The sequence below is a fragment of the Erythrolamprus reginae genome, chromosome 1 (assembly GCF_031021105.1).
Source record: "Erythrolamprus reginae isolate rEryReg1 chromosome 1, rEryReg1.hap1, whole genome shotgun sequence".
In the NCBI taxonomy this organism is placed as follows: domain Eukaryota; kingdom Metazoa; phylum Chordata; class Lepidosauria; order Squamata; family Dipsadidae; genus Erythrolamprus; species Erythrolamprus reginae.
In genome coordinates this window covers 192,180,195-192,201,207 of record NC_091950.1, presented here as the reverse complement: position 1 = coordinate 192,201,207, position 21,013 = coordinate 192,180,195, and the positions used below count along the sequence as shown (strand labels likewise).

The following is a 21,013-nucleotide window of genomic DNA, read 5'->3' as shown; positions in this document are numbered from 1 at the left end:
TGTTTAGATTTTCTAGCAGTACACAGCAGATTTTAAACATAGGTTGCAAGTTTTTAAAATTGGAAATATCTACACAGCTGCTTGAACTGGCAAATGAAAAATCTTCAAATGGTTTTAATAAAAAGTATTGTAATCAAAAAATTTGCTCCTCTACAAATAAAACCAGGAAATTCTACGAGATTATCCACTATTCTAAAAGTGCTAGTTTATAGAAAATAAGTCTGTGCAAACATGTCTTTCCAAATTAGCAATTTTTAAAAAAATGTATTTTCTTCACAGGCTTATTTGTATTTGAATTTGAATGTCTGCTTTCATTTAAGTCCCTAGACATTCAGAGATGAATGTGGGCTTATTTTTACTACATTCTCGTTTCTTAGTTAGTAAGTTTATAACATTTATATAACTGCCCTTCTTATATACAATTGCATCATTAGAGGCCACATATTTGCCATTTATGCTACATGCATTTTATTTCAGGAGAAAAATTCCAGAGTTAGTTAATTAGCTGAGCTTCTCATTCATAAATATTGATCAGTCTAGAGCAGTGTTTCCCAACCTTGGCAACTTGAAGATATTTGGACTTCAACTCCCAGAATTCCCCAGCCAGCATTTGCTGGCTGGGGAATTCTGGGAGTTGAGGTCCAAATATCTTCAAGTTGCCAAGGTTGGGAAACACTGCTCTAGAGGTATTCTCATTCTCTAGAAGCAATGTTATCATTTTCCATACACACCTGCATGCAAACACTATGTGACAAACCTCACTCCGAACGTGCATTCTGAAATGACACATTTTGCTGTGTGACGGTAAGATACCTAAGCAGAGGAAAATAAAAATATTTCAATACTTTTTGGGGGGAGTGAAGCTTGCTAAATTTCTTCTGTATCACAGGTAAAACTCAAAACATTGGAATATTTTTTTCATTTATTAAAGTTCATTTATTTCAATAATGCAACTTAAAAGGTGAAACTAATATGAGAGACTCATTACATGCAAGGCAAGATATTTGAAGCCATGATTTGTCATAATTATAATCGTTATGGAGTACAGCTCATGAAAACTCCAAATCCAAAATCTCAGAAAATTAGAATATTACATGAAAACAATAAAACAAGGATTGTACATGGAACAATAACGGACCTCTGAAAAGTATACGCATGCATTTGTACTCGTAATTTGGTTTGGGCCCCTTTTGCAGCAGTTACTGCCTCAATGTGGCGTGGCATGGAAGCTATCAGCCTGTGGTACTGCTGAGGTGTTATGGAAGACCAGAATAACGGCCTTCAGCTCTTTTGCATTGTTCAGTCTAATATCATTCCTCATTTTCTTGGCAATGCCTCATAGATTCCACAGACTGTGGAATTTTTTGCATCTTGTTTTGAAACCAAAGACCCAGAGTATGAAGGAAGAATGGAAAGGCACACGCTGCAAGATGCTTGAGAGTGTGAAGTTTCCACAGTCTGTGTTGATTTGGGGAGCCATGTCATCTGCTGGTGTTGGTCCACTGTGCTTCATTAAGTCCAGGGTCAATGCAGCTGTCTACCAGGAGATTTTTGAGCACTTCATTCTTCCTTCCGCAGATGAGCTTTAGGGGGATACTGACTTCATTTTCCAGCAGGATTTGGCACTTGCCCACACCGTCAAAGCACCAAAAACTGGTTCATTGACCGTGGGATTACTGTGCTTGATTGACCAACAACCCATCTGACCTGAACCCCATAGACCAGCGATGGCAAACCTTTTTTTCCCTCAGGTGCCGAAAGACCGTGCGTCCCCCATAATTCAATGCACAGGGAGGGTGAAAACAGCTTGTCCCCCCCCCAGAGGCCCTCTGGAGGCTGGAAATGGCCTGTTTCCCAACTTCTGGTGGGCCCAGTAGGCTCGTGTCTCACCCTCCCCAGACTCCAAAGGCTTTCCTGGAACTGGGGGAGGGTAAAAATGCCTCTCCCCCCACCTGAGGCTTTCTGGAAGCCAAAAACGCCCTCCCAGAGCCTCTGCAAGCCAAAAATCAGCTGGCCTGCATACACATGCACATTGCAGCTTTGCCAGGGGTTCGCCATCACTGCCATAGATAGTCTATGGGGCATTGCCAAGAGAAAGTTGAGAGACAAGAGACCGAATAATGTAAAAGAGTTGAAGGCCGCTATTGAAGCATCCTGGTCTTCCATAAAACCTCAGCAGTGCCACAGGCTGAGAGATTCCATGCCACACCGCATTGAAGTAGTAATTGCTGCAAAAGGGCCCCAAACCAAGTATGCAAGCTTATACTTCTCAGAGGTCCTATATTGTTCTATGTACAATCCTTGTTTTACTGATTGCATGTGATATCCGCTCCGAGTCTTCAGAGAGGGGTGGCATACAAGTCTAATAAATTATTATTAATTATTATTATTCTAATTTTCTGAGATTGTGGAATTGGGATTTTCATGCGCTGCAAGCCATAATCATCACAATTATGATAAATTATGATAAATCATGGCTTGAACTATGTTGCTTTGCATGTAATAAGTCTCTCACACACACATTAGTTTCACCTTTTAAGTTGCATTACTGAAATAAATGAACTTTTGCACAATATTCTAATTTTTCGAGTTTCACCTGTACGAGTTTTGCCTGTGAGAAAAATGGCTTGAAGTCTTTCTAAAGTTAGCTTTACTCAAATAATCTTTAAATTTTAAATTGGTACTACTTTAAATTAATAAGGCCACGTGGGTTTGTAGAAAGAAATGGTCGTTTTAAAAATGTCTTCCTAAAATACATAAAAGGCCCAAAATGCTTGCAATTGTTGTTGAACAAGATGTGATATATGTTCTCCATCCCCAGGCTGTGCTGATGGAGAGTAGCACACTAGGTAGCACTGTTGATATCAGTCAGAATTTGGAAGTTACTCCATTTAACCCATTTACAATCATGCAGTTGTACTTTGAAAGGTATAAAATCTGAGCCAGCTAAATGTTTCATGCATATGCAAACAACAAAGCTCTGTAGAAAATCATGATGCAAAAAAATGTGCTGATTTCAGGAAGAAATGTTCTGATTTAAGTGCTTCTGTCCTCATTCTAATTGCTTGTATTTTTGCTTTGCAGGCAAACGTAGAGAAGCCTAGTTTGAATAGATCAGAGCAAGCAGGACGAAATGCTTTATTGACTGATATTACCAAAGGGAAAAGGCTGAAGAAGGCCGTTACCAATGATAGGAGTGGCCCCATTCTTGATAGTAAGTATATTCTTCTAGTGGAATGAAGGCATGCAGCCCTCCCCCGGTGGGTCGACCTCTAGGGAGGCACTGCATGCCATGATTGCCACATCAGAATGAAGCGACAGAGAGAACGTTTTCTCTGTGAGACGACCTCGAATGAATCAAGGTCTCTCCTTTTTAATTGTGTTTTCACAGTTCTGACATGTGGTACAGAATAACCAATTCGCGAACGCCACATACATTAAGCCATCCTCCAGCTACTATTCACTTTTGCACCTTATAAGGCAAGCTTCTCTTGTGGCTTCCCTTTAGTAATTAACAGAAGCTACATTCCTTGCTTTTTCTCTGGATTTTCTGTTTGCAAAGGAATGTCAGTAATGCATACCGTATATTTCCTTATATGGAAGTTAGCTATAGGTTTTTCTTCATATTGCATACCAAGTCCATACATGGTCTGCAGCTTGCTTACTCAGCCTGGACTTAGCTGCCTTTCCATAGAGGAAGAATTAAGGTTTTATTCAGCACACAATTAGGCTTAAAACATCACTCTCCAGTAATATCTTATTCCCAAATTTCAGTGCTTATAAACCTATGATTACAACAGTGGAATGGTTGAGCCTGAACTTTGGAGGCCTTGAACCTTCCTTTTCAGAAGACCCCTGGGTCTTTTTATCCTGGCCCTACCTCCTGCTTTGGAAGAGTCCCTTGATAGTTGTCTCTACTACCATCTGTCTCCCAGGGATGCAGTGTACTTTCCACTAATAATTGATAGTGGGTTGCTATTGGTGTGGCGCTCTGAACCACACCAATAGGAATCCGCCACTGTCTCAGTCCCATCAGCTAGAGCCATGATGGTGAAATTCTTACTCCACGTCATAAAGACTCTAAAAAATGAATATTAGTTCTGCACCAATGAAGATATATATAAAAAATTTAAATACACATAATAACAGAGTTTACACCAGTGGTGGGTTGCTGTCTGTTTGGACCGGTTCTCCCATACAGGAGGCGGAAATTTGCACCGAAGCGGCAGTGATGGCTGGCTATCCATACCCCCGAACCAGTTCTCCAGTCACTGCACTTGGCAAAGAACCCTCTGCACATGTGCAGAGACTTCTGTGCATGTGCAGAGGGTCATTTGTGTGACGTGACAGGTACAAAACATGCACTTCTGTCGCAATTCAAACCGGTAGGTAAGGCAAGTGGAACTCACCCCTGGTTTACACACAAAAAAAGAAAACAAGACAGGAAATTTAAATATCAAGAGGGAAATAAACAAAGTTCAAATGCAAATTCCACCTTAGCCTCGTGATTTGTTCCTTCAGAAATATAATCCTCTTCAAAAAAGATATTTTATCTGATTCAGTATCTTGTACTTCCTTTTTTCTTGGAAATTACAAACTTTAGTCTGAGCTCTGAAGAACAAGGTAGAATCTTCAACAAGATGTGGATGGAGATATCTAAATTGGCATAATAGCTGACTATGGCAGTGGTGCCAAACTGGTGGCCCACAGGCCAGATGCGTCATATGTAGGCCACACCCAGTCCAGCTCTGCAAAGACAAAAACTGTTGCGATACATCACATAACGCGATCGGGTTTTGACCTCTGTGGTCCATGGGAACCCGAGCCTGCAGTCTGTGCATTCACAACAAACACTCCAATATATGGGAGAAATATGGTTTTTCAGTTTTCTCAGAACCAGTCTATTTTGCCTTTCTAGCAATTAAAATATCAAATATGTAAAATTTAAAATAATTTATATAGTAAATCCCTCAGTTTCCACTTGTGTAACTGAAGGTTCCAATCATTCCTCTGTCCTTAGAGGGCAAACCAGTGTCACCTAAAATAAACAAAATAAAAATGTCATGAAAAGAATAATAATAATAATAATAATAATAATAATAATAATAATAATAATAATAATAATTTATTAGATTTGTATGCCGCCCCTCTCCGAGGAAAAATATAGCCTTTAAATTTTAAATATCTGTAATGCAACCATAATAGTGAAACAGGTAAGTTACCCAGTTGTTCATATGATAGAAAAGCAGCCACGCAAATAAAAAGAAAAAAAATGCTCCCAGCAGACCACAAGATGTTGCTGGTCTGCAATAAATAGGATTTCTCAGTCCCAAAGTCCCAGTAAAAAGATGTGAATTTATTGTTGTTGTTGTTGTTGTTGTTGTTATCATCATTATCATTATTATTAAATTATTATTACAGTGTTCCCTCGATTTTCGTGGGTTCGAACTTCATGAAAAGTCTATACCACGGTTTTTCAAAAATATTAATTAAAAAATACTTTGCGGTTTCCCCCCCTATATCACGGTTTTTCCTGCCCGATAACATCATATGTCATCGCCAAACTTTCGTCCGCCTTTAATAAATATTTTTAAAATAAACTTTAATAAATAAACCTGGTCTAAATAATTGCTAAGGGAATGGGAAATTGTAATTTAGGGGTTTAAAGTGTTAAGGGAAGGCTTGTGATACTGTTCATAGCCAAAAATAGTGTATTTACTTCCACATCTCTACTTCGCGGAAATTCAACTTTCGCGGGCAGTCTCGGAACGCATCCCCCGCAAAAATCAAGGGAACACTTTATTACCATTATTATTATTATTACCGTTATCCTTAAAACATATTAATTTGTTTAAATTATGTCTGAAATATAATTCTAAAGCTGCCATAAAACAGAATTCCCTAATTTTTATTGAGGTAATTTATTCTAAGGTAGAATCGAAGAAATTCTGTTTCTGTTCTTAGATTTCCTCTTACGTAGAAATAAATAGCAGACATTAAGCTGAGATTATGGGGAAATTTTATTCATAACAATCTGTAGGTAGCCATTCCAAGGACTTCAGTTTAAATTATTTCCCACCCTCATGATGAAAGATTGGACTACTGGCTGAACCTTATGAGAATTGAAGTCCAACACACTTTCAAGGGACTGGATGGGGAGAGCTTAATGTGGTGAGTTAGCATTACAGACTTAAAATAAATACCGTAATAATTGTTGTACACCAAATTAAACTCAGGGGTGAAATGCTCCCTGTTCGCTTGTGCCTGTCAGTCGCGAGAGAGCTGGTTGTGAAGGCAGCATGAGTCTCCGCCCACCCTCCTGGATGCCACCATTTGGGTTCTTTTACCCTCTGCGCATGGACAAAGCGTTCTGTGCATGCGCAGAAGGTAAAAGAACCCAAATGGCGGCAGGTGGGCGGACTCTAGTGCTGCCTTTGTGACCAGCTTTCCAATGACCGACAGGCACAAGTAAACTGGGAGCATTTCAGCCCTGACTAAACGTCTATTAATTAAAAATTCTTAATTAATATGGTTATGATACAAAGGCTCCAGTGGTAGAGCAATTTTCTGTTTGGGGACAGAGTGGTTATGATTTAATTTAAGCTAGATATAAACAGCCAGCAAAGTATTTGTGGATTCAGAATCATGATTTAATAAGAACCCTTCAATTTCCCTCTCTTTGCAGAACCAAAAGGGTCAGGTGGCGGCGGAGGTGGTAGCTCTGGTTTCTCCGGTGGCAGCAGTAACAGCAGTAATAGTTATGGTGGCGGTGGGCCTCCTGGTTTAGGAGGATTGTTCCAAGCAGGGATGCCGAAACTTAGATCTACAAACAGAGATAATGGTAAGGAGGAGGTGTGCTATCGAGGCAGCTGCAATCCTAGAAACACAGTACCTTGGACTGACTGTACTTACTATTATTAAATCAGTGGAGACAAAAACTCAATAAAATGTTCTTCTCCTGTCACAGATAGTAGTTTCTCTCAAGCAAGATATTTAGTTAACTTCCTGTGCGCTGCAGGCACAAGAAGGAAGGAGCCTCACACCTTTTCCGAGGCAAAAAAAACCCCAAGTTTGTCTCAGAGTGCCACAAGAGTCTTCACTTTTGGTCTGTTGCAATGTCTGTATTGAGTTACGGAGTTGTTAATACATCATATGCACCTGAAACTGAACATTGTTCCTTTACCCTACCCTAGATGTTCTTGGCACAATTGCTGGTTTTTATTTCCTTTTTGTTATCAAGCATAGTAGTATGAAAACAACACATAAATCTTTTTTTTAAAAAAAATATGGACTCAGTATTCACTAATTAGGCATGTCCCTACTTGCACCTAACCACAGTCCAAATAGGCCCAGCCTATTCTCTTCTGCGGGGTTCCCATGGTGCTGCCTTCACTTTATCTCCAAACCATTAATGGCAAGGTTAAACCATCTATGGCTGTTATGTATTATTATCCCATCCCACACTCAAACTTGATTAATTTTGTGGCATTACTGGTAAGTCATTATTTACTCTTAACAAGATAAACTTCCTCTGTCCCCAATCTACTCCTTCTGGTTTTCAAATGACACACCCATAGAGCTAAGTCCTCACATAATGTGTCCAAAGTAGGGTAGTTTAAGGCTGGCCATTTGCGTCGACGTTATTCAAAGTCAACTTTAGATTGTGTGAAATCTGCCCTTTACCATGGAGGAAACTGGAAATAGAGGTGTCAGAGTTCGAACAGGGATTGGTAGGGGGAACAGTCTGTTTTATGCCATTATAGTTTTCTGCTGACTCAAGGTTAGATAGAAAATACTTTTAACTCAGTTGTGTGGAAAGGTTATTAAGCCGGGATCTTTAGGTTTACCATTGCTTTTTCCCCCTTGCCCCTCCCCTATCTAGAAAATTGTATTTTGTTGCTCCATTACATTCAAGTTCTTGCCTATTTATTTTATTCATCAATAATTTATATCCTGCTTTGCAAAGTTCAAGATGCTAGCCATGAAATTTTTCTGTTTTATCTATACAATAATTCTGTGGGCTTGGTTAAGCGGTTTGTCCAATTTATCAATCAATCAACTCAAAGTCCATCAATTCGTCTCTGTAATAGGGTATTTTCCAGGCTGCACTGATTTATTTAATAGATTGGAGTTATGTAATGTATTAGTTGGATTTCCACATCAGACTAAACCATAGTGCTGGTTTGATTTGGATTTAGCGTAAATCTTAATTTATACATACTTGGTTATAACTTAATGAAGTATGTGCAATGAATCCATTGATTAAATTATGGTTTAGTATATGACATGCAAACACAGTCAGGAAAATTTGAAAAGTTAGCACAGTAATAACTTCCCATTAGGCTGTCTTTTATTTAATTGTTTCCATTATGCTGGTATCAAATTTTGAAACCTTATACCTGAAGAACAGTGCTGTGCTTATTTTAGTTTTTTAAGATGCTTATTTACCAACTTTCATTTTAAAAAGTCCAACAGCATTTTATAATAACAGTATAAAATTACAAGATGGCAAAAATGTATGTGTATAAACAGTGCATAGATTTCTGAACAGCAATATGCATTGTGCCACATGATTTATTGCTTTCCTGGCACCTCAATACATTTCTTGGCCAGACAATATAAACTAGGGAGTTTACAGGAAGACAGAATCGTACCTTCTTTGTTTGCAAGTATATGAATGAAGTAGCATGGTTAAAATACCTAAAGTGCACTTTGAACAAGTGGTGATGTAACAGTTGTTCAAAGCTGGGATTATTGCTTATGTCAAAGCAGCTTTTTATAGATCTTCCTTTTAATCTCACAGCATTTAACATGCCAGAGTTTCTTTGAGAGGTTGCTTTTTTCCCTTCAGGAAATTCAGGAATAGTCAAGAAATGCCTTTGCCCTTATTTTTCATTTTATAGTACAGTATATTGAATGTGTAGAACTTTTCTTCAAGATTATACTTAGCTGAAATTAATGTAGAGAGGGTATTAACATGGAATAAATACGGAGTGAAAACTCCTATACATTACAAGCTTCCTAAAAACGGCTGCAGATTTTTCTTTTCTCTGTAATCTGGCTTGAATTAGACATTCTTGGAGGCAAATGAGCTTTTCCAACCTGATACCTTCCAGGCTTTTGGACGGTTACAAGCCACAAGGGCTTTTGGGCTCCGGATTACTGGAATTGCAATTCTGTCTGATTGGAAGTGCCTGAATGAGTAAGATTGCCTATTGGGATATATAGATTAAAGGCTGTTGGTTTATGTTTCCATCTTTTCAACAAGCAGGTCAAAATTGGTTATACAGAATCCTCTAGATACAGTTTATTTCCCCTTCTGCACACCTCTGCACATGCATTTACTAATTGTTTTCTATTTTTTAGACTCTGCAGGAAACAGAGGTCCAGTGTTTCCACCAGGAGGACGAGCCACATCTGCAAAGCCTTTTTCACCTCCAAGTGGAGTAGGCCGATTTCCGGGCCCTTCTGGACTAAGAATACCAGCTCCAGAGCCACAGAGAAACCGAATGCCTCCCTCTAGGCCTGACTTTGGCTCTAGGCCTGACTTTGGCTCTAGGCCTGACACGGGTGCTCCTCCGGTGCCAAATACTCCAAGACCTATTCCATCCAGTCTCTACAACAGGGGTCCACCCTCTGTGCCCGGGGCCAGCAGACAAGCGAGCTTAGGGCTTACCCCTCCACCTTTCCCGGGTAATAGAAATTCAGGGCCTGGAGGATCCCTTCGACAATCATCATCAGTTAGTGCTCCTTCTGCCTTCTCAAATAGGCCTCCTCTCCCTCCAGTACCAGGCAGGCCAACAGAAGATAAGACACCTCCGCCATTACCTCCAAGTGGAAACAGGCCATCTTTCGGCAGGGAGGCTTCCCTGCCACCTCCCCCGCCCCAGAACCACAAGCCGCCAATTCCTTCCTCACCACGGCCACCTGCAATATCTCAGGCACCTCCTCCCCTCCCCCCGAGTCGGCCCGGCCCACCTCCGGTTCCCCCGGCATCTGGCGGAAATGATGAAATGCCACGGCTTCCTCAAAGGAACCTATCACTAGCCTCTTCTCAGCCTCCATGTATTCCTGGCTCCAGTCGTCCCGGACCTCCGCTTCCTCCCCCCGTTGAAAGACCACCACCTCCTGTAAGGGACCCGCCTAGCAGATCAGGTAAGATTATCTGCACAAAAATTGCTTTAAAATGTAAAGCCATGCTTTGAATGCAGGGTTTTGCAAATATACAGTATATGCAAATTTATACTTGCAAGATTTGTTCAAATCCCAGCAAGAGTATGGCTATCTGATGTGAGCTAAATAGCTTGAAATAAATCTATACTAGTCTCCCTTCATTTTCATTATCAGCAAATATATGTTACACACACACACACACACACACACACACATAGGGCGAAGGCAAAAGGTGAGGGACAGAAAAAGCTGCTACCAAAAACATGGTCTGCGGAGAGGGGCGGCATACAAATCTAATAAATAATAATAATAATAATAATAATAATAATAATAATAATAATAATAATAATAATAATATTCAGATTTTTTTTAAAAGCTGAGTTCGCAGAAGCCTAACAAAAACCTCCCTAGTTATCACAAAGGGAGGAAGAGAGAAGCAAATTTATACTTGCAAGATTTGTTCTTATGGCTTTGCAATAAAAATAATACTAACTTATAAGACATTGGATTCCTAATCTGATCTACCTGAATAGTGAGTGGGTGAATGGATGGTGTTCTTAATGTTCTTTGAGCTTGCTTCTTTGCTGTTTTGTTATTGGGCAAGGTAACAACATAGAGGGTGGAGTTCACTAACTGTTTATTTGTAGTAGCTTGTCTTAACAGCCTTGATTGTTCCTTTTGTAATCTGGTTCCAGTACTTCCTTATCTGACTGTTGGCTAAAAGATGTGAGAAGAGGTATAAGAGGGTTTAAGTGTGTTTGCCTCTTTTCTTCATCTTTTGATTGCTTTCTTTCTGAAATGGATTGTAGACAGAGCTTATCTCAATGTTTTTGTTTATGGCTGCTTTGTAGGAAAATTCAGCCTCCTATAGGAAAAATCCCTCCTTTAGGAATTTCCTTGCATTTTTGGATTTGGCTTAGTGCAGGATACATACTGTTTTCTAACTGAAACTCTGGCTGAACTTTTCAGTATGTTGTAAACTTAAGATACATGATTGTTAGGTCGTATGGATATTCATGGAAGCTTTCTCAAACTGAGAATTCAGTTTCTGCCTCTTTACCCCAAGCAAAATTAGATATACAGTGATCCCCCGAGTTTCGCGATCTCGATCTTTGCGAAACGCTATATCGCGATTTTTCCACCCGATGACGTCACTCCCTTCCTTTCTCATCTTTCTTTCTCTCTTTCTCTATCTTGCTTCTTCCTCTCTCACACTCTCTTCCTCCCTCTCTCATCTCTTTCTTTCCTTCTCTCTCTTTCTCTATCTCTCCCCCTCTTGCTCTCGAGCGGCAAGCGAGCAGCCGGGCGGGCGGGGCGAACGGGCAAGCGAGCAGCCGGGCGGGCGGGGTGAACGGGCAAACGGAGCGGCCGGCCGGGCGAACGGGCAAGCGGAGCGGCCGGCCAGGCGAACGGGCAAGCGGAGCGGCCGGGCAGGCGGGCGAACGGGCAAGCGAGCAGCCGGGCGGGCGGGCGAACGGGCAAGCGGAGCGGCCGGGCGGACGGGTGAACGGGCAAGCAAGCAGCCGGGCGGGCGGGTGAACGGGCAAGCGGCAAGCAATCTTGGGGTTTCCCCTTTGCCTGGGCGGTGGGAAGACCCAGGGAAGGTTCCTTCGGCCGCCCAACAGCTGATCTGCTCCGCATCTTCGGCTCCTCGCTGCTGCCGCGCTGCGGAGCAGATCAGCTGTTGGGCGGCCGAAGGAACCTTCCCTGGGTCTTCCCCGCTGCCCACACGCAAACTTCACCATCTGCGCATGTGCGGCCATGAAAAAAAAGGGCGCGCATGCGCAGATGGTGTTTTACTTCCGCACCGCTATATCGCGACAAATCGAGTTTCGCGAGGGGTCTTGGAACGGAACCCTCGCGAAACTCGGGGGATCACTGTATGTGTGTGCATGAGGGAAACTGCCTAGGAAATGATCAGACAAAAGTGGCAGGAGCCCTCAGTGGCTTAATGATTGGAGAAAGAAATTTAGGAAGCACCTGTCTTAATGGATTAAGCAATTTAAAATTTAGTTAGTTAGTTAGTTAGTTCCATTTGTATGCTGCACAACTTCCTAAGGACCCTGGCAACCTTGTACCTTACGGCTTGCAAGATTCTGTTGATGTAGCCTTACAATGAAGTAGAATGATTTCATCTAGTTGTGTTTCCTTTTCTGGTTTACCCGGAAAGGATAATAGCATTGACCAGATTACTTGCAGGACCGCCTCCTGCCGCATGAGTCCCAGCAACCAGTGAGGTCCCACAGAATCGGCCTTCTCCAGGTCCCGTCAACTAGACAATGTCGCTTAGCAAGGCCTAGGGGAAGAGCCTTCTCTGTGGGGGGGGGGCGGCCCTCTGGAATCAGCTCCTCCTCAGAGACCCCCACCGGCCCCACCCTCCTTGCCTTCCGCAGGAGTCTCAAGACTTATTTATGCCGCTAGGCTTCGGGCCATTAGATTCTATCCCCCTGGTCAAACGAATGTAGCATGTTTGTTGTGTGAACTGTAATGTCTGTTTTTAAATATTGTTGGGTTTTTTACATTAACTGTTTTTAATATTAATTGGATTATGATGTTGTATTGTTTTTATATGTTGTAAGCTGCCCTGAGTCCTCGGAGAGTGGCGGCATATAAATCAAATGAATAAACAAACAAATAAACAAACAAGCACTTGTTGTGTGTGGGGGTGGGGGTGGACTTGTTTGGAGGTTTGAATGATTGACTCTGCCAAAAATGTACAGTAACTACTTTTTGTTCCCATTACATTCAGGATCCCTCCCTCCGCCTCCACCTCCACTAATCAGAAACGGAAGTACTCCCAGGGCACTGCCAGCTACTCCCCAGCTTCCTTCAAGAGGAGGATTTGAAAAACCTAGAGGTGGGGCTGTGCCCCCACCTCCTCCTGACAGGCCAGGTTCTGGAGCACCCCCACCCCCTCCTCCGCTGCTCCCCTCATCTGCCGTCCGAAATGGCTTCCAGGATTCATCCTGTGATGGTGAGTTGATGGTATTCCTGTTTTTGTCATTGTCTGAATGTGTAGCTTCCAATCAATCAGTGGAGTGGTGGAAAAACACAATTTGTGAGCCTCACACGTACAACAGCAGGTATGGAGAGCTCTTGCTGTACAGTTGGAAGAACTTTCTTGCCTTCTGGAAGGAACTCTGCATTCCTTACAACAAGGAAAGATTTTTTCATATACGCTGGACTCTTGCAGACATAGAAAACCAGAAGGAAAATGAAGGGTCCCAATACCACCATTGAGGCTTCGGGGGAATCAACTTGCCTTGAACTTATGGGAGAAGAAGAACAAAAATAGTGATTAGCCAGCATCCTGCTCATTATGGTTCTTAATCTCCAATTTATATAACTCGCTCATTATTTTTACATAAAGCAATCAGTCCAACAGAAAAAAAGTAAGTGAAAGTGTTGTGATTCCGTCCGAGGCCCCTCGGAACGGCTGATCTTCTGTCGGTTTCCTGCTCAGAGGGGGAGGATGAGGAACAGGAGGTGCAGGCAGACGAGGAGGAGGAATCCCAGGCTGAGGAAGAGGGGGAACAGCCAGAGGCCCCCGTGAGGGAGCTCTCCCCAGCAAGCAGCCTGGATTCCTTAGAGGAAAATGCACAAGCAATAATCGATCTGCGACAGAGAAGAGCAACACAAAGAAGGGACCAATTGGCTAGGTACTTTCAGCACTAAAGAGGCAACAGCTGGGTTTGGGTGTGATGCTCTCTGGAAAGGCTAAAAGGCAGACCCACCCTTCCTGGCTTGTGGAGTATTATCTTTGGGAGTCCTGGGACCTGGCTGTGATCTTTGGCGTCTTGGAATTCTGGTTTGTGACTTTGACTACTGAAACCTTGGGGGGGAAAGGTGGGGGTCTTATGCTCTACAGTGGTGGGTGTGCCAGCAAGAAGTTTGCTGTATTGTCTGGACATCAGGACTCTGCTGTAAAGTCTCCTAGCCTGCCTGTTGGGAAGAACAGGTTTTTCTCTGTGTTTATTTTTCAAGCTATAAAGTACTTTTGCTTTTACCAGCGTGTCTGGCTGTTTTTTCCAGTTGGTGTTGAGGTCTGGGGAAACCCAGACAGAACAGAAAGTAGAGAATAAACAAGAGTGTAGTAGCAGATTGGACAAGACTTCAGATTTGCACAGCATCTGTTCTTCTGGCCGCCTTCCCTTTGCTTGGACTTTTCTTGCTTATTCTGCCATCTCCAGAGGACCAGAAGCAGAAGAATGAGCTGGATGGTGGCTAATCACAAATCTAATTATACTTCTTCTCCCATAATCTCAAAGCAAGATGGTTTCCTAGAAGCCTCTCTGATGGTATTTGGCCGTACATAAGTGCACTGGTGAGCCTTTCGTCCCCTGTCCAATTGTCTTTCCTTTCTCTCACTTATCATATATATTTTCTTTCTTTCATATATCCTCTCCTCTAAGTTCACTTTATCCTTATATATATTACTACATGTCGTATTTTTCTTCCTGAACACTCCTGTTCCTGAATCGGTACCAAAAGTCTTCGGAGAGGGGCGGCATACAAATCTAATGAATTGAATTGAATTGAATCTATTCACATTTGGATGTACTCCCAGTTTAAGACTGGTTTACAAAATATACACCCTGTTAAATAACATGCATCAATCCAATATTTTGTAAAATGTAGTGTTCAGGTTTTTATGGAATACTCTTGAATGAGCCTATTAGTTAAGATTTGTATTAACATTATTTGTCTTATGTATGTTATACAATTATATATTTTCAGTTCTTTTACATTTCTCCAGATGAGTGGGAAAGCAGATTCTCCTTCCATCCTTTGTCTGACTTGCCACCTCCAGAACCGTATGTGCCCATGAACAAGAGTTATCCTAGTAAATTGGTAAAAAATGACAATAGAAGTAAGTATATATTTTTTTCTTTAGAAAGTAGAAGTGATAACAGTGTACTTGGTGAATTATTTCTGAGTTTTTCAAAATGTGAAACATTTTGAATGCTTATCAGAAAACTCCATAAATATTAAATGTAATTATTTTTTGTAAGATCATGGAAGGAGTAGTAGTTATTTCAACAGGAATGGCTCAGATGTGCTCTCTTCCCCAATCAAAAAATACTCTTACACATTGGCAAAAAGAATCAGAACACCAAATACAAGCTGAATAAACAAGACCTCACTCCATTAAAGACCTTAGAATACTCATATCAAATATCAAAAGCCCACTGCAACATCGTCAAAAAGGCTTCAAGAGTTGTTAACCTAATCCTATGTAGTTTCTGCTCCGGTAATCTCACACTACTAAGCAGAGCTTACAAAACTTTCGCCAGACCAGTCCTTGAATACAGCTCATCTGGGACATAAACAGTATAGAAAATGTCCAGAGATACTTTACTAGAAGAGCCCTCTACTCCTCTACTTGCAACAGAATACCCTACGCAACTAGACTTACAATCCTAGGTTTAGAAAGCTTAGAACTACGTCGTCTTAAATACAGCCTAAGCATAGCCCATAAAATCATCTGCTACAACGTTCTTCCTGTCAACAACTACTTCAGCTTCAACCACTACAACACACGGGCACACAACAGATACAAACTTAAAGTAAACCACTCTGCAGGAAATACGACTTTAGTAACCGAGTAGTTGATGCTTGGAACTCACTACCAGACTCTGTAGTATCATCATCTAACCCCCAAAACTTTACCCTTATAAACTATCCACTGTTGACCTCTCCCGATTCCTAAGAGGTCAGTAAGGGGCGTGCATAAGTGCATCAGAGTGCCTTCCATCCCCTGTCCTAATGTTTCTCTCTTACTAGTATCATGTATATAAATATTATTATATCTTTGTATACCAGCAATACCTACGTGACAAAACAAACAAATTTAAAAAATATACACAGTATACCCATACAACGAAATTCACATAACGCCCAAAGACCAGGCCCAACACACATCACAATCCCAAAAACATGCCTCCTCCTGCCACAAATTCCCCATCCTGAAACCACACAAACATCCACACAACAGACCAAGTAATGCTGCCGAACAACTCACTGAGGGTGACCCATTAGTTGCTGCCATTGCTGACCCACAAGCTACCACTTACTAAGATTTTTTTTTTAAAAGAAATTCCTATATGTTTAATTTTTCCAACCTGTTTCCAGGTTTTGATAAACCTGTCAGTAAAAGATGGCTGAGAGGTTTGCTTTCTCTTTCTTTAGGTGGATCCGGTCGCAGAGAAAGAGGTGCTCCACCGCTTCCTCCCATCCCACGGTGAAGTGGGGGTTTCTAATCCCTTTCAGGATGACTTTTATCCTTATATGTTCTTTGAACTCTCCACATGTCACAATGCTCCTTCTCCAACAGCACTTTTGAGCACAACTCCCCACTTTTCGGTTATTTTACTTTTTTTTTTTTTTAACTTTTCCATGTAATTTGGTGAAGCTGAAGGACTTGCTTTGAATGGCCTGCCTAGGTTGGTTTAGCTACAGGGTGTCTGAGATCTTATTTCCCATTTCTTGGCATTTAGTTCCATTGATAGAACTGGTGGAACCTGCTTCCTATAAAATGCCTTGAAAACTATCTTCAGAACTCCTTGCAAACTATCATTCGTTGCAGTTCTGCTCAGCCTTGTCATCAACAAGGAGAGAAAAAAGCTCCCTTGGCTTATAGCATAATATTCTTAGATATAATTCCTGGAGATGAAAATCTTCTCTATTTCTATGGGTGGAAGTTTGGGTCACTTTTTAAACTGTAATCTCTGTGAGATTACTGATCAATTTGATCTGGCCCATTTGGCTGTTTTTTAAAAAAAAGTGTGGCACAGTAATTGCTACATTCCACCTTTTGGAGGAGATTGGGATAATTACATGACATTTTCTCAGGCAATCGGTGTGATCTATAATGAATTGGAGCCTTTTAGAGACCAAAAGAATGTTGCCATCAAGATTGCTTATAACTTCCGTTACAGCTTTCACAAACGCATCTCAGGCTAGCTGTTGGGCTCAATTGGATTGAAGTGGAGAATTAAACAAAGGAAAAATACTGGGCATTCAATCCTTAGATTGGGATGATTGAGTGTCATTGTCATCTTGAGGATTACACCATCACTTCACTAATGGTTATACTATTACACCTCCCTTCTAAGATGTATCATACCCAAAGCTTTCCAATAATATGTAATGTTTACTATAAAAGCCTATATTTTGATCTGTGAAAGACAGATACTTAACAATTATTTAGTGTATCCAAGTATCAAAGAATGCCACTAAGACCTTTGTGATTTTTTTTGTTAATATCTATGTGCTGGACCTCCATTTTTATTATGGTACAAGTTGAAACTTTTGAGTATGGGAATTTTTTTATTTAGCTCATATGTGCTTCAAACAGCTTTTCTTTTGCGTGGCAGCTACTAATCAAATATCCAGCAGCATGTAGGAAATGTCTAACTATAGAACAAATTCAATTGAGCTTTTTACAAGCTCTCATTTAAGTTTTCAACCTGGGTTCAGAAGAGTTTAGTATTTACCTTCTGATTTTGCTGCAATGATCATTCCTTTCACAGGATTTTCCTTACCTGAAAAAGGTGGAAGAGAAGACTTGGTTATTGAGGGCTGGGACCATATGCTTTTGGAATCCTACCTGTCAATAAATGGATTTGGCAATTTACAATGTTCATTTTATCTAACTGATGTCAACTTAGTGCAAGAATTCTTGGAGAATTATGACTGAACTGAAATTCATGGGATAAGCTACCCAGAGTGGCTTGACGGTGATATGGACAGCATATAAATTTAATAAATAATAAAATAAAACAAATACAGTTTCTACTTAGGGGAGATAGGTTATGAAGATTTAATTTCAAGGACCTTCTTGATTTTATCTGCCTATTTTGCAAGGTAGAGGCAGGAGAGTGAGCTTTCAAACGATGTTAGCAACATATGTAAAGGAGGTTAAAAAAATCAAGATGGCAGATGCTGAGAGACGATGTCATAAGATGGAAGAAGCAGAAATATTGATGAATGCATGTGTTTAAAAATATGTGTAATGCACAACAGAATTATGGAAAGGTAAAGTAAGAACTCTTCAGTCATGTACATGAAAAGTAAAGCCACATGTTTGAGGACAAGGTCTGATGATACACTTGAAAGTGTTCACAATGGTATTTGTATTATCAGCAAAGATACACCTTTGTGTAGTTCCTGTTTATGGCAAGAATAGAATTAAAGAGAGCAGAGAATATAACTTAGCATTTTCTATGAGTATGTTTTTTTTTCCAAGTTTACTTTTTTTGGATTAAAATAGAGTTTGTTTTAGTGTTGAGATTCATTTTTAACCCACTTCTGTAATGGAATTGGTATGTAATGAATACCTTTCAGGATCCAAAACCTTTACCCACGTAAATTTTGCTATCAAAACAGAGATCATTAGAAATAGTTCATATATGGTCTTGAATTATATTTTCCAATAGATTGTTGCCCTATTTGTATAATCTTAATTCTGACATTTATATAGATGAATCAGTCCAGTTTCAGTCTGATTGCCATTGTACTGTACATATTTGTGGATTATACGTAACTTCAACACGATGAACAAAAAATAATTGCATTATTATTTACATTTTGTTGCAGAAACTGGAATATTTATATTTTTTGTATTACCCAGATTTTTTTATATGCTGCAAGGTCTCTGCATCTTGTATGTGTAGTTTGATAGTTTTTTTTTAAGCATATAAAGAGAATGTGGCAGCAAGAAATTCCAAATTCACTGCAATTGCAGTAGTTAATGTCATAGAACCCTATGAGCTAGAAAAGTTGGACAAACTGATTTATCAATGAAAGGGCCTCTCATACTTTTATGCGAGTAGATTAGTCATTATAAATAAAGTAATAGAGCACTGTTCTTCTGTCAGTAAATCAGGATTAGCTTTCTTTAACTTGGTGCTTTCTGGCTTCGGTGGGATGTCAATTCCAAATCTCATATCATTTAACCACCTTGATCACTGCTGATTAGGAGTAATGGGACTTATAGTTTCAACACATCGAGCAAGAACCAGTTTAGGAAGAAACTACTCAAGATATGTGAAGATATATATTCAGCCAGGAATAGAAAGAGCAGGCAAATAATAAAAGTATCTGTACTTCGCTCAATTATTTTTCCTTACTGTGCTTAGTTATAAGCACATACCAGATAATATTGCTTACTATAACTACAATTATTACTACTAAATAGCTGCCATTTTTGTAGTATTTAGAAAATTAGGTTCTTTTTTTTTACTGTTAATCAATGAATTAACTTGGCAAATTTACTTCTAGTGCAATAAAATCTGAAATTCCAACCAAAGCCTTAACGTGCACGATGTGATGTGGCCTTCAGAGAGAAACCTGGTCTTCTCTCTTTCTCAGAGGATAATTTGTTAGCACTTTCTCCTCTATAGGAATCTTCCTCAAAGAATTTATGCTAAATATTGTAAGAAAATATTTCAAAGAAGAAGAGATTTGTTTTGGTTGTGTAAACCACATATCTTTTTCTTTCACCAGATATATTTTAAAAACAACATGTTTAACACATTTTAGTATAGATGTTTTAGAGTACATATTTATTTATGCTCAATAAGTAAACGTGGAGAAAAATAAAATCAGATTTTCCTCCCTGGTGCCTTGAGTCTAAATGGCAGCTTTGAAAAGAAACAAGATCTAAAACATATTGTCTTCACTGTGAATTTCAATTATAACATTTATACTTTATGTGTGATATTCAAGCAACATACGACCTACAATATTCACTAGATAGTATTTTATCCTACTATACAGAAATACAATATAATGAATTACAAAAACTTACCAGACTGAAATTTTAAGATCTTTATTCTAGCAGTATCTTGGATGGATAAATTCATGGAAATTTGAGATGGATGTGTTTAAAATTTGAAAAAAAGCTAAGTTTAAATCCTGTTCATGTGAATGAATCAAATCATTTGTGAAATAACAGGATATGCATTTTAAATATATGATCCATACCCTCCTTTTTATAAAATTGCATATATATCACAGAATAAAACATGCCCATGTTGTAAATAAGGTTCTTTCTATTTGACTTTAGGTTATTAACATGCTTATCTTAAAGTACATGTACATAAGAAACGAAATGATCAGTGAATTTCTTACATTTACAAAGGAATAAACATTAAAATGATGCAAAGGTTTGTCAGATGGAGATGTATTTGTGTTTGTTATATGCAAAATGTGGGTCGAAAATCTTTCTGGTTTAGAATCTCATTGATGTTTGTCCATCGTGTTCAAAGAGGACCTTGACATCTAACAGGTTGTGTTTACGATGTGTCTGCAGATGGCTGGTAAGGCCTCTAATGGGACAAAATGTTCTGCCACATGTTGGACAGACGTGTGGGCACCATTGTTGCAGTATTTGCAACTCTTACCTTTGTGGAGTGCTGGCTTTTTCTTGTGCTGTGGTGGTTCTTTTGTCTGCAGATGTCTGGCAGTCTTGGTGGATCAGCGTGCACCATGTCGATCGATCTTGTGCTAGGGTTTCCCAGGAGGTGGTGTCGATATCCAGGGACTTGAAGGAGGCTTTCAATGTGTCTTTATATCACTTCCTTTGTCCCCCATGCAATCACTTTCCTTGAGACAGCTCACCATAGAGGAGCTGTTTGGGGATGTGATAGTCTGGCATCCTTGCAACCTGGCCTGCCCAGCCTGTCTGGGCTTTCATCAGCAGAGTGTGTGTCTGGCATCTTGTCCTGCCATCGGATTATTCAGTGGCCACCAAAGCACATATACTTCAGCGGGACTCTATACACAATGGGTAATTCAGTGACGTCCTCTTTGATAGTGCCAGTTCACTTAATAAATA

General features: G+C 40.1%; 1 protein-coding gene across 4 annotated transcripts in view; it reads left to right on the top strand.

Annotated features, from left to right (window-relative positions):
- The window catches only part of WIPF1 (WAS/WASL interacting protein family member 1), an 85,742-nt gene extending 65,401 nt beyond the window's left edge, over positions 1-20,341 (top strand). For all 4 annotated transcript variants that reach the window (XM_070731777.1, XM_070731778.1, XM_070731779.1 and 1 more), the window contains exons 3-8: positions 3,085-3,214; positions 6,686-6,841; positions 9,367-10,155; positions 12,923-13,147; positions 14,930-15,043; positions 16,363-20,341. In XM_070731777.1, the coding sequence (XP_070587878.1) occupies positions 3,085-3,214; positions 6,686-6,841; positions 9,367-10,155; positions 12,923-13,147; positions 14,930-15,043; positions 16,363-16,418 (1,470 nt within the window). In that variant the 3' untranslated portion in view covers positions 16,419-20,341. The remainder of the gene's footprint in view (positions 1-3,084; positions 3,215-6,685; positions 6,842-9,366; positions 10,156-12,922; positions 13,148-14,929; positions 15,044-16,362) is intronic.
- The last annotated feature ends 672 nt before the right edge of the window (positions 20,342-21,013 follow it).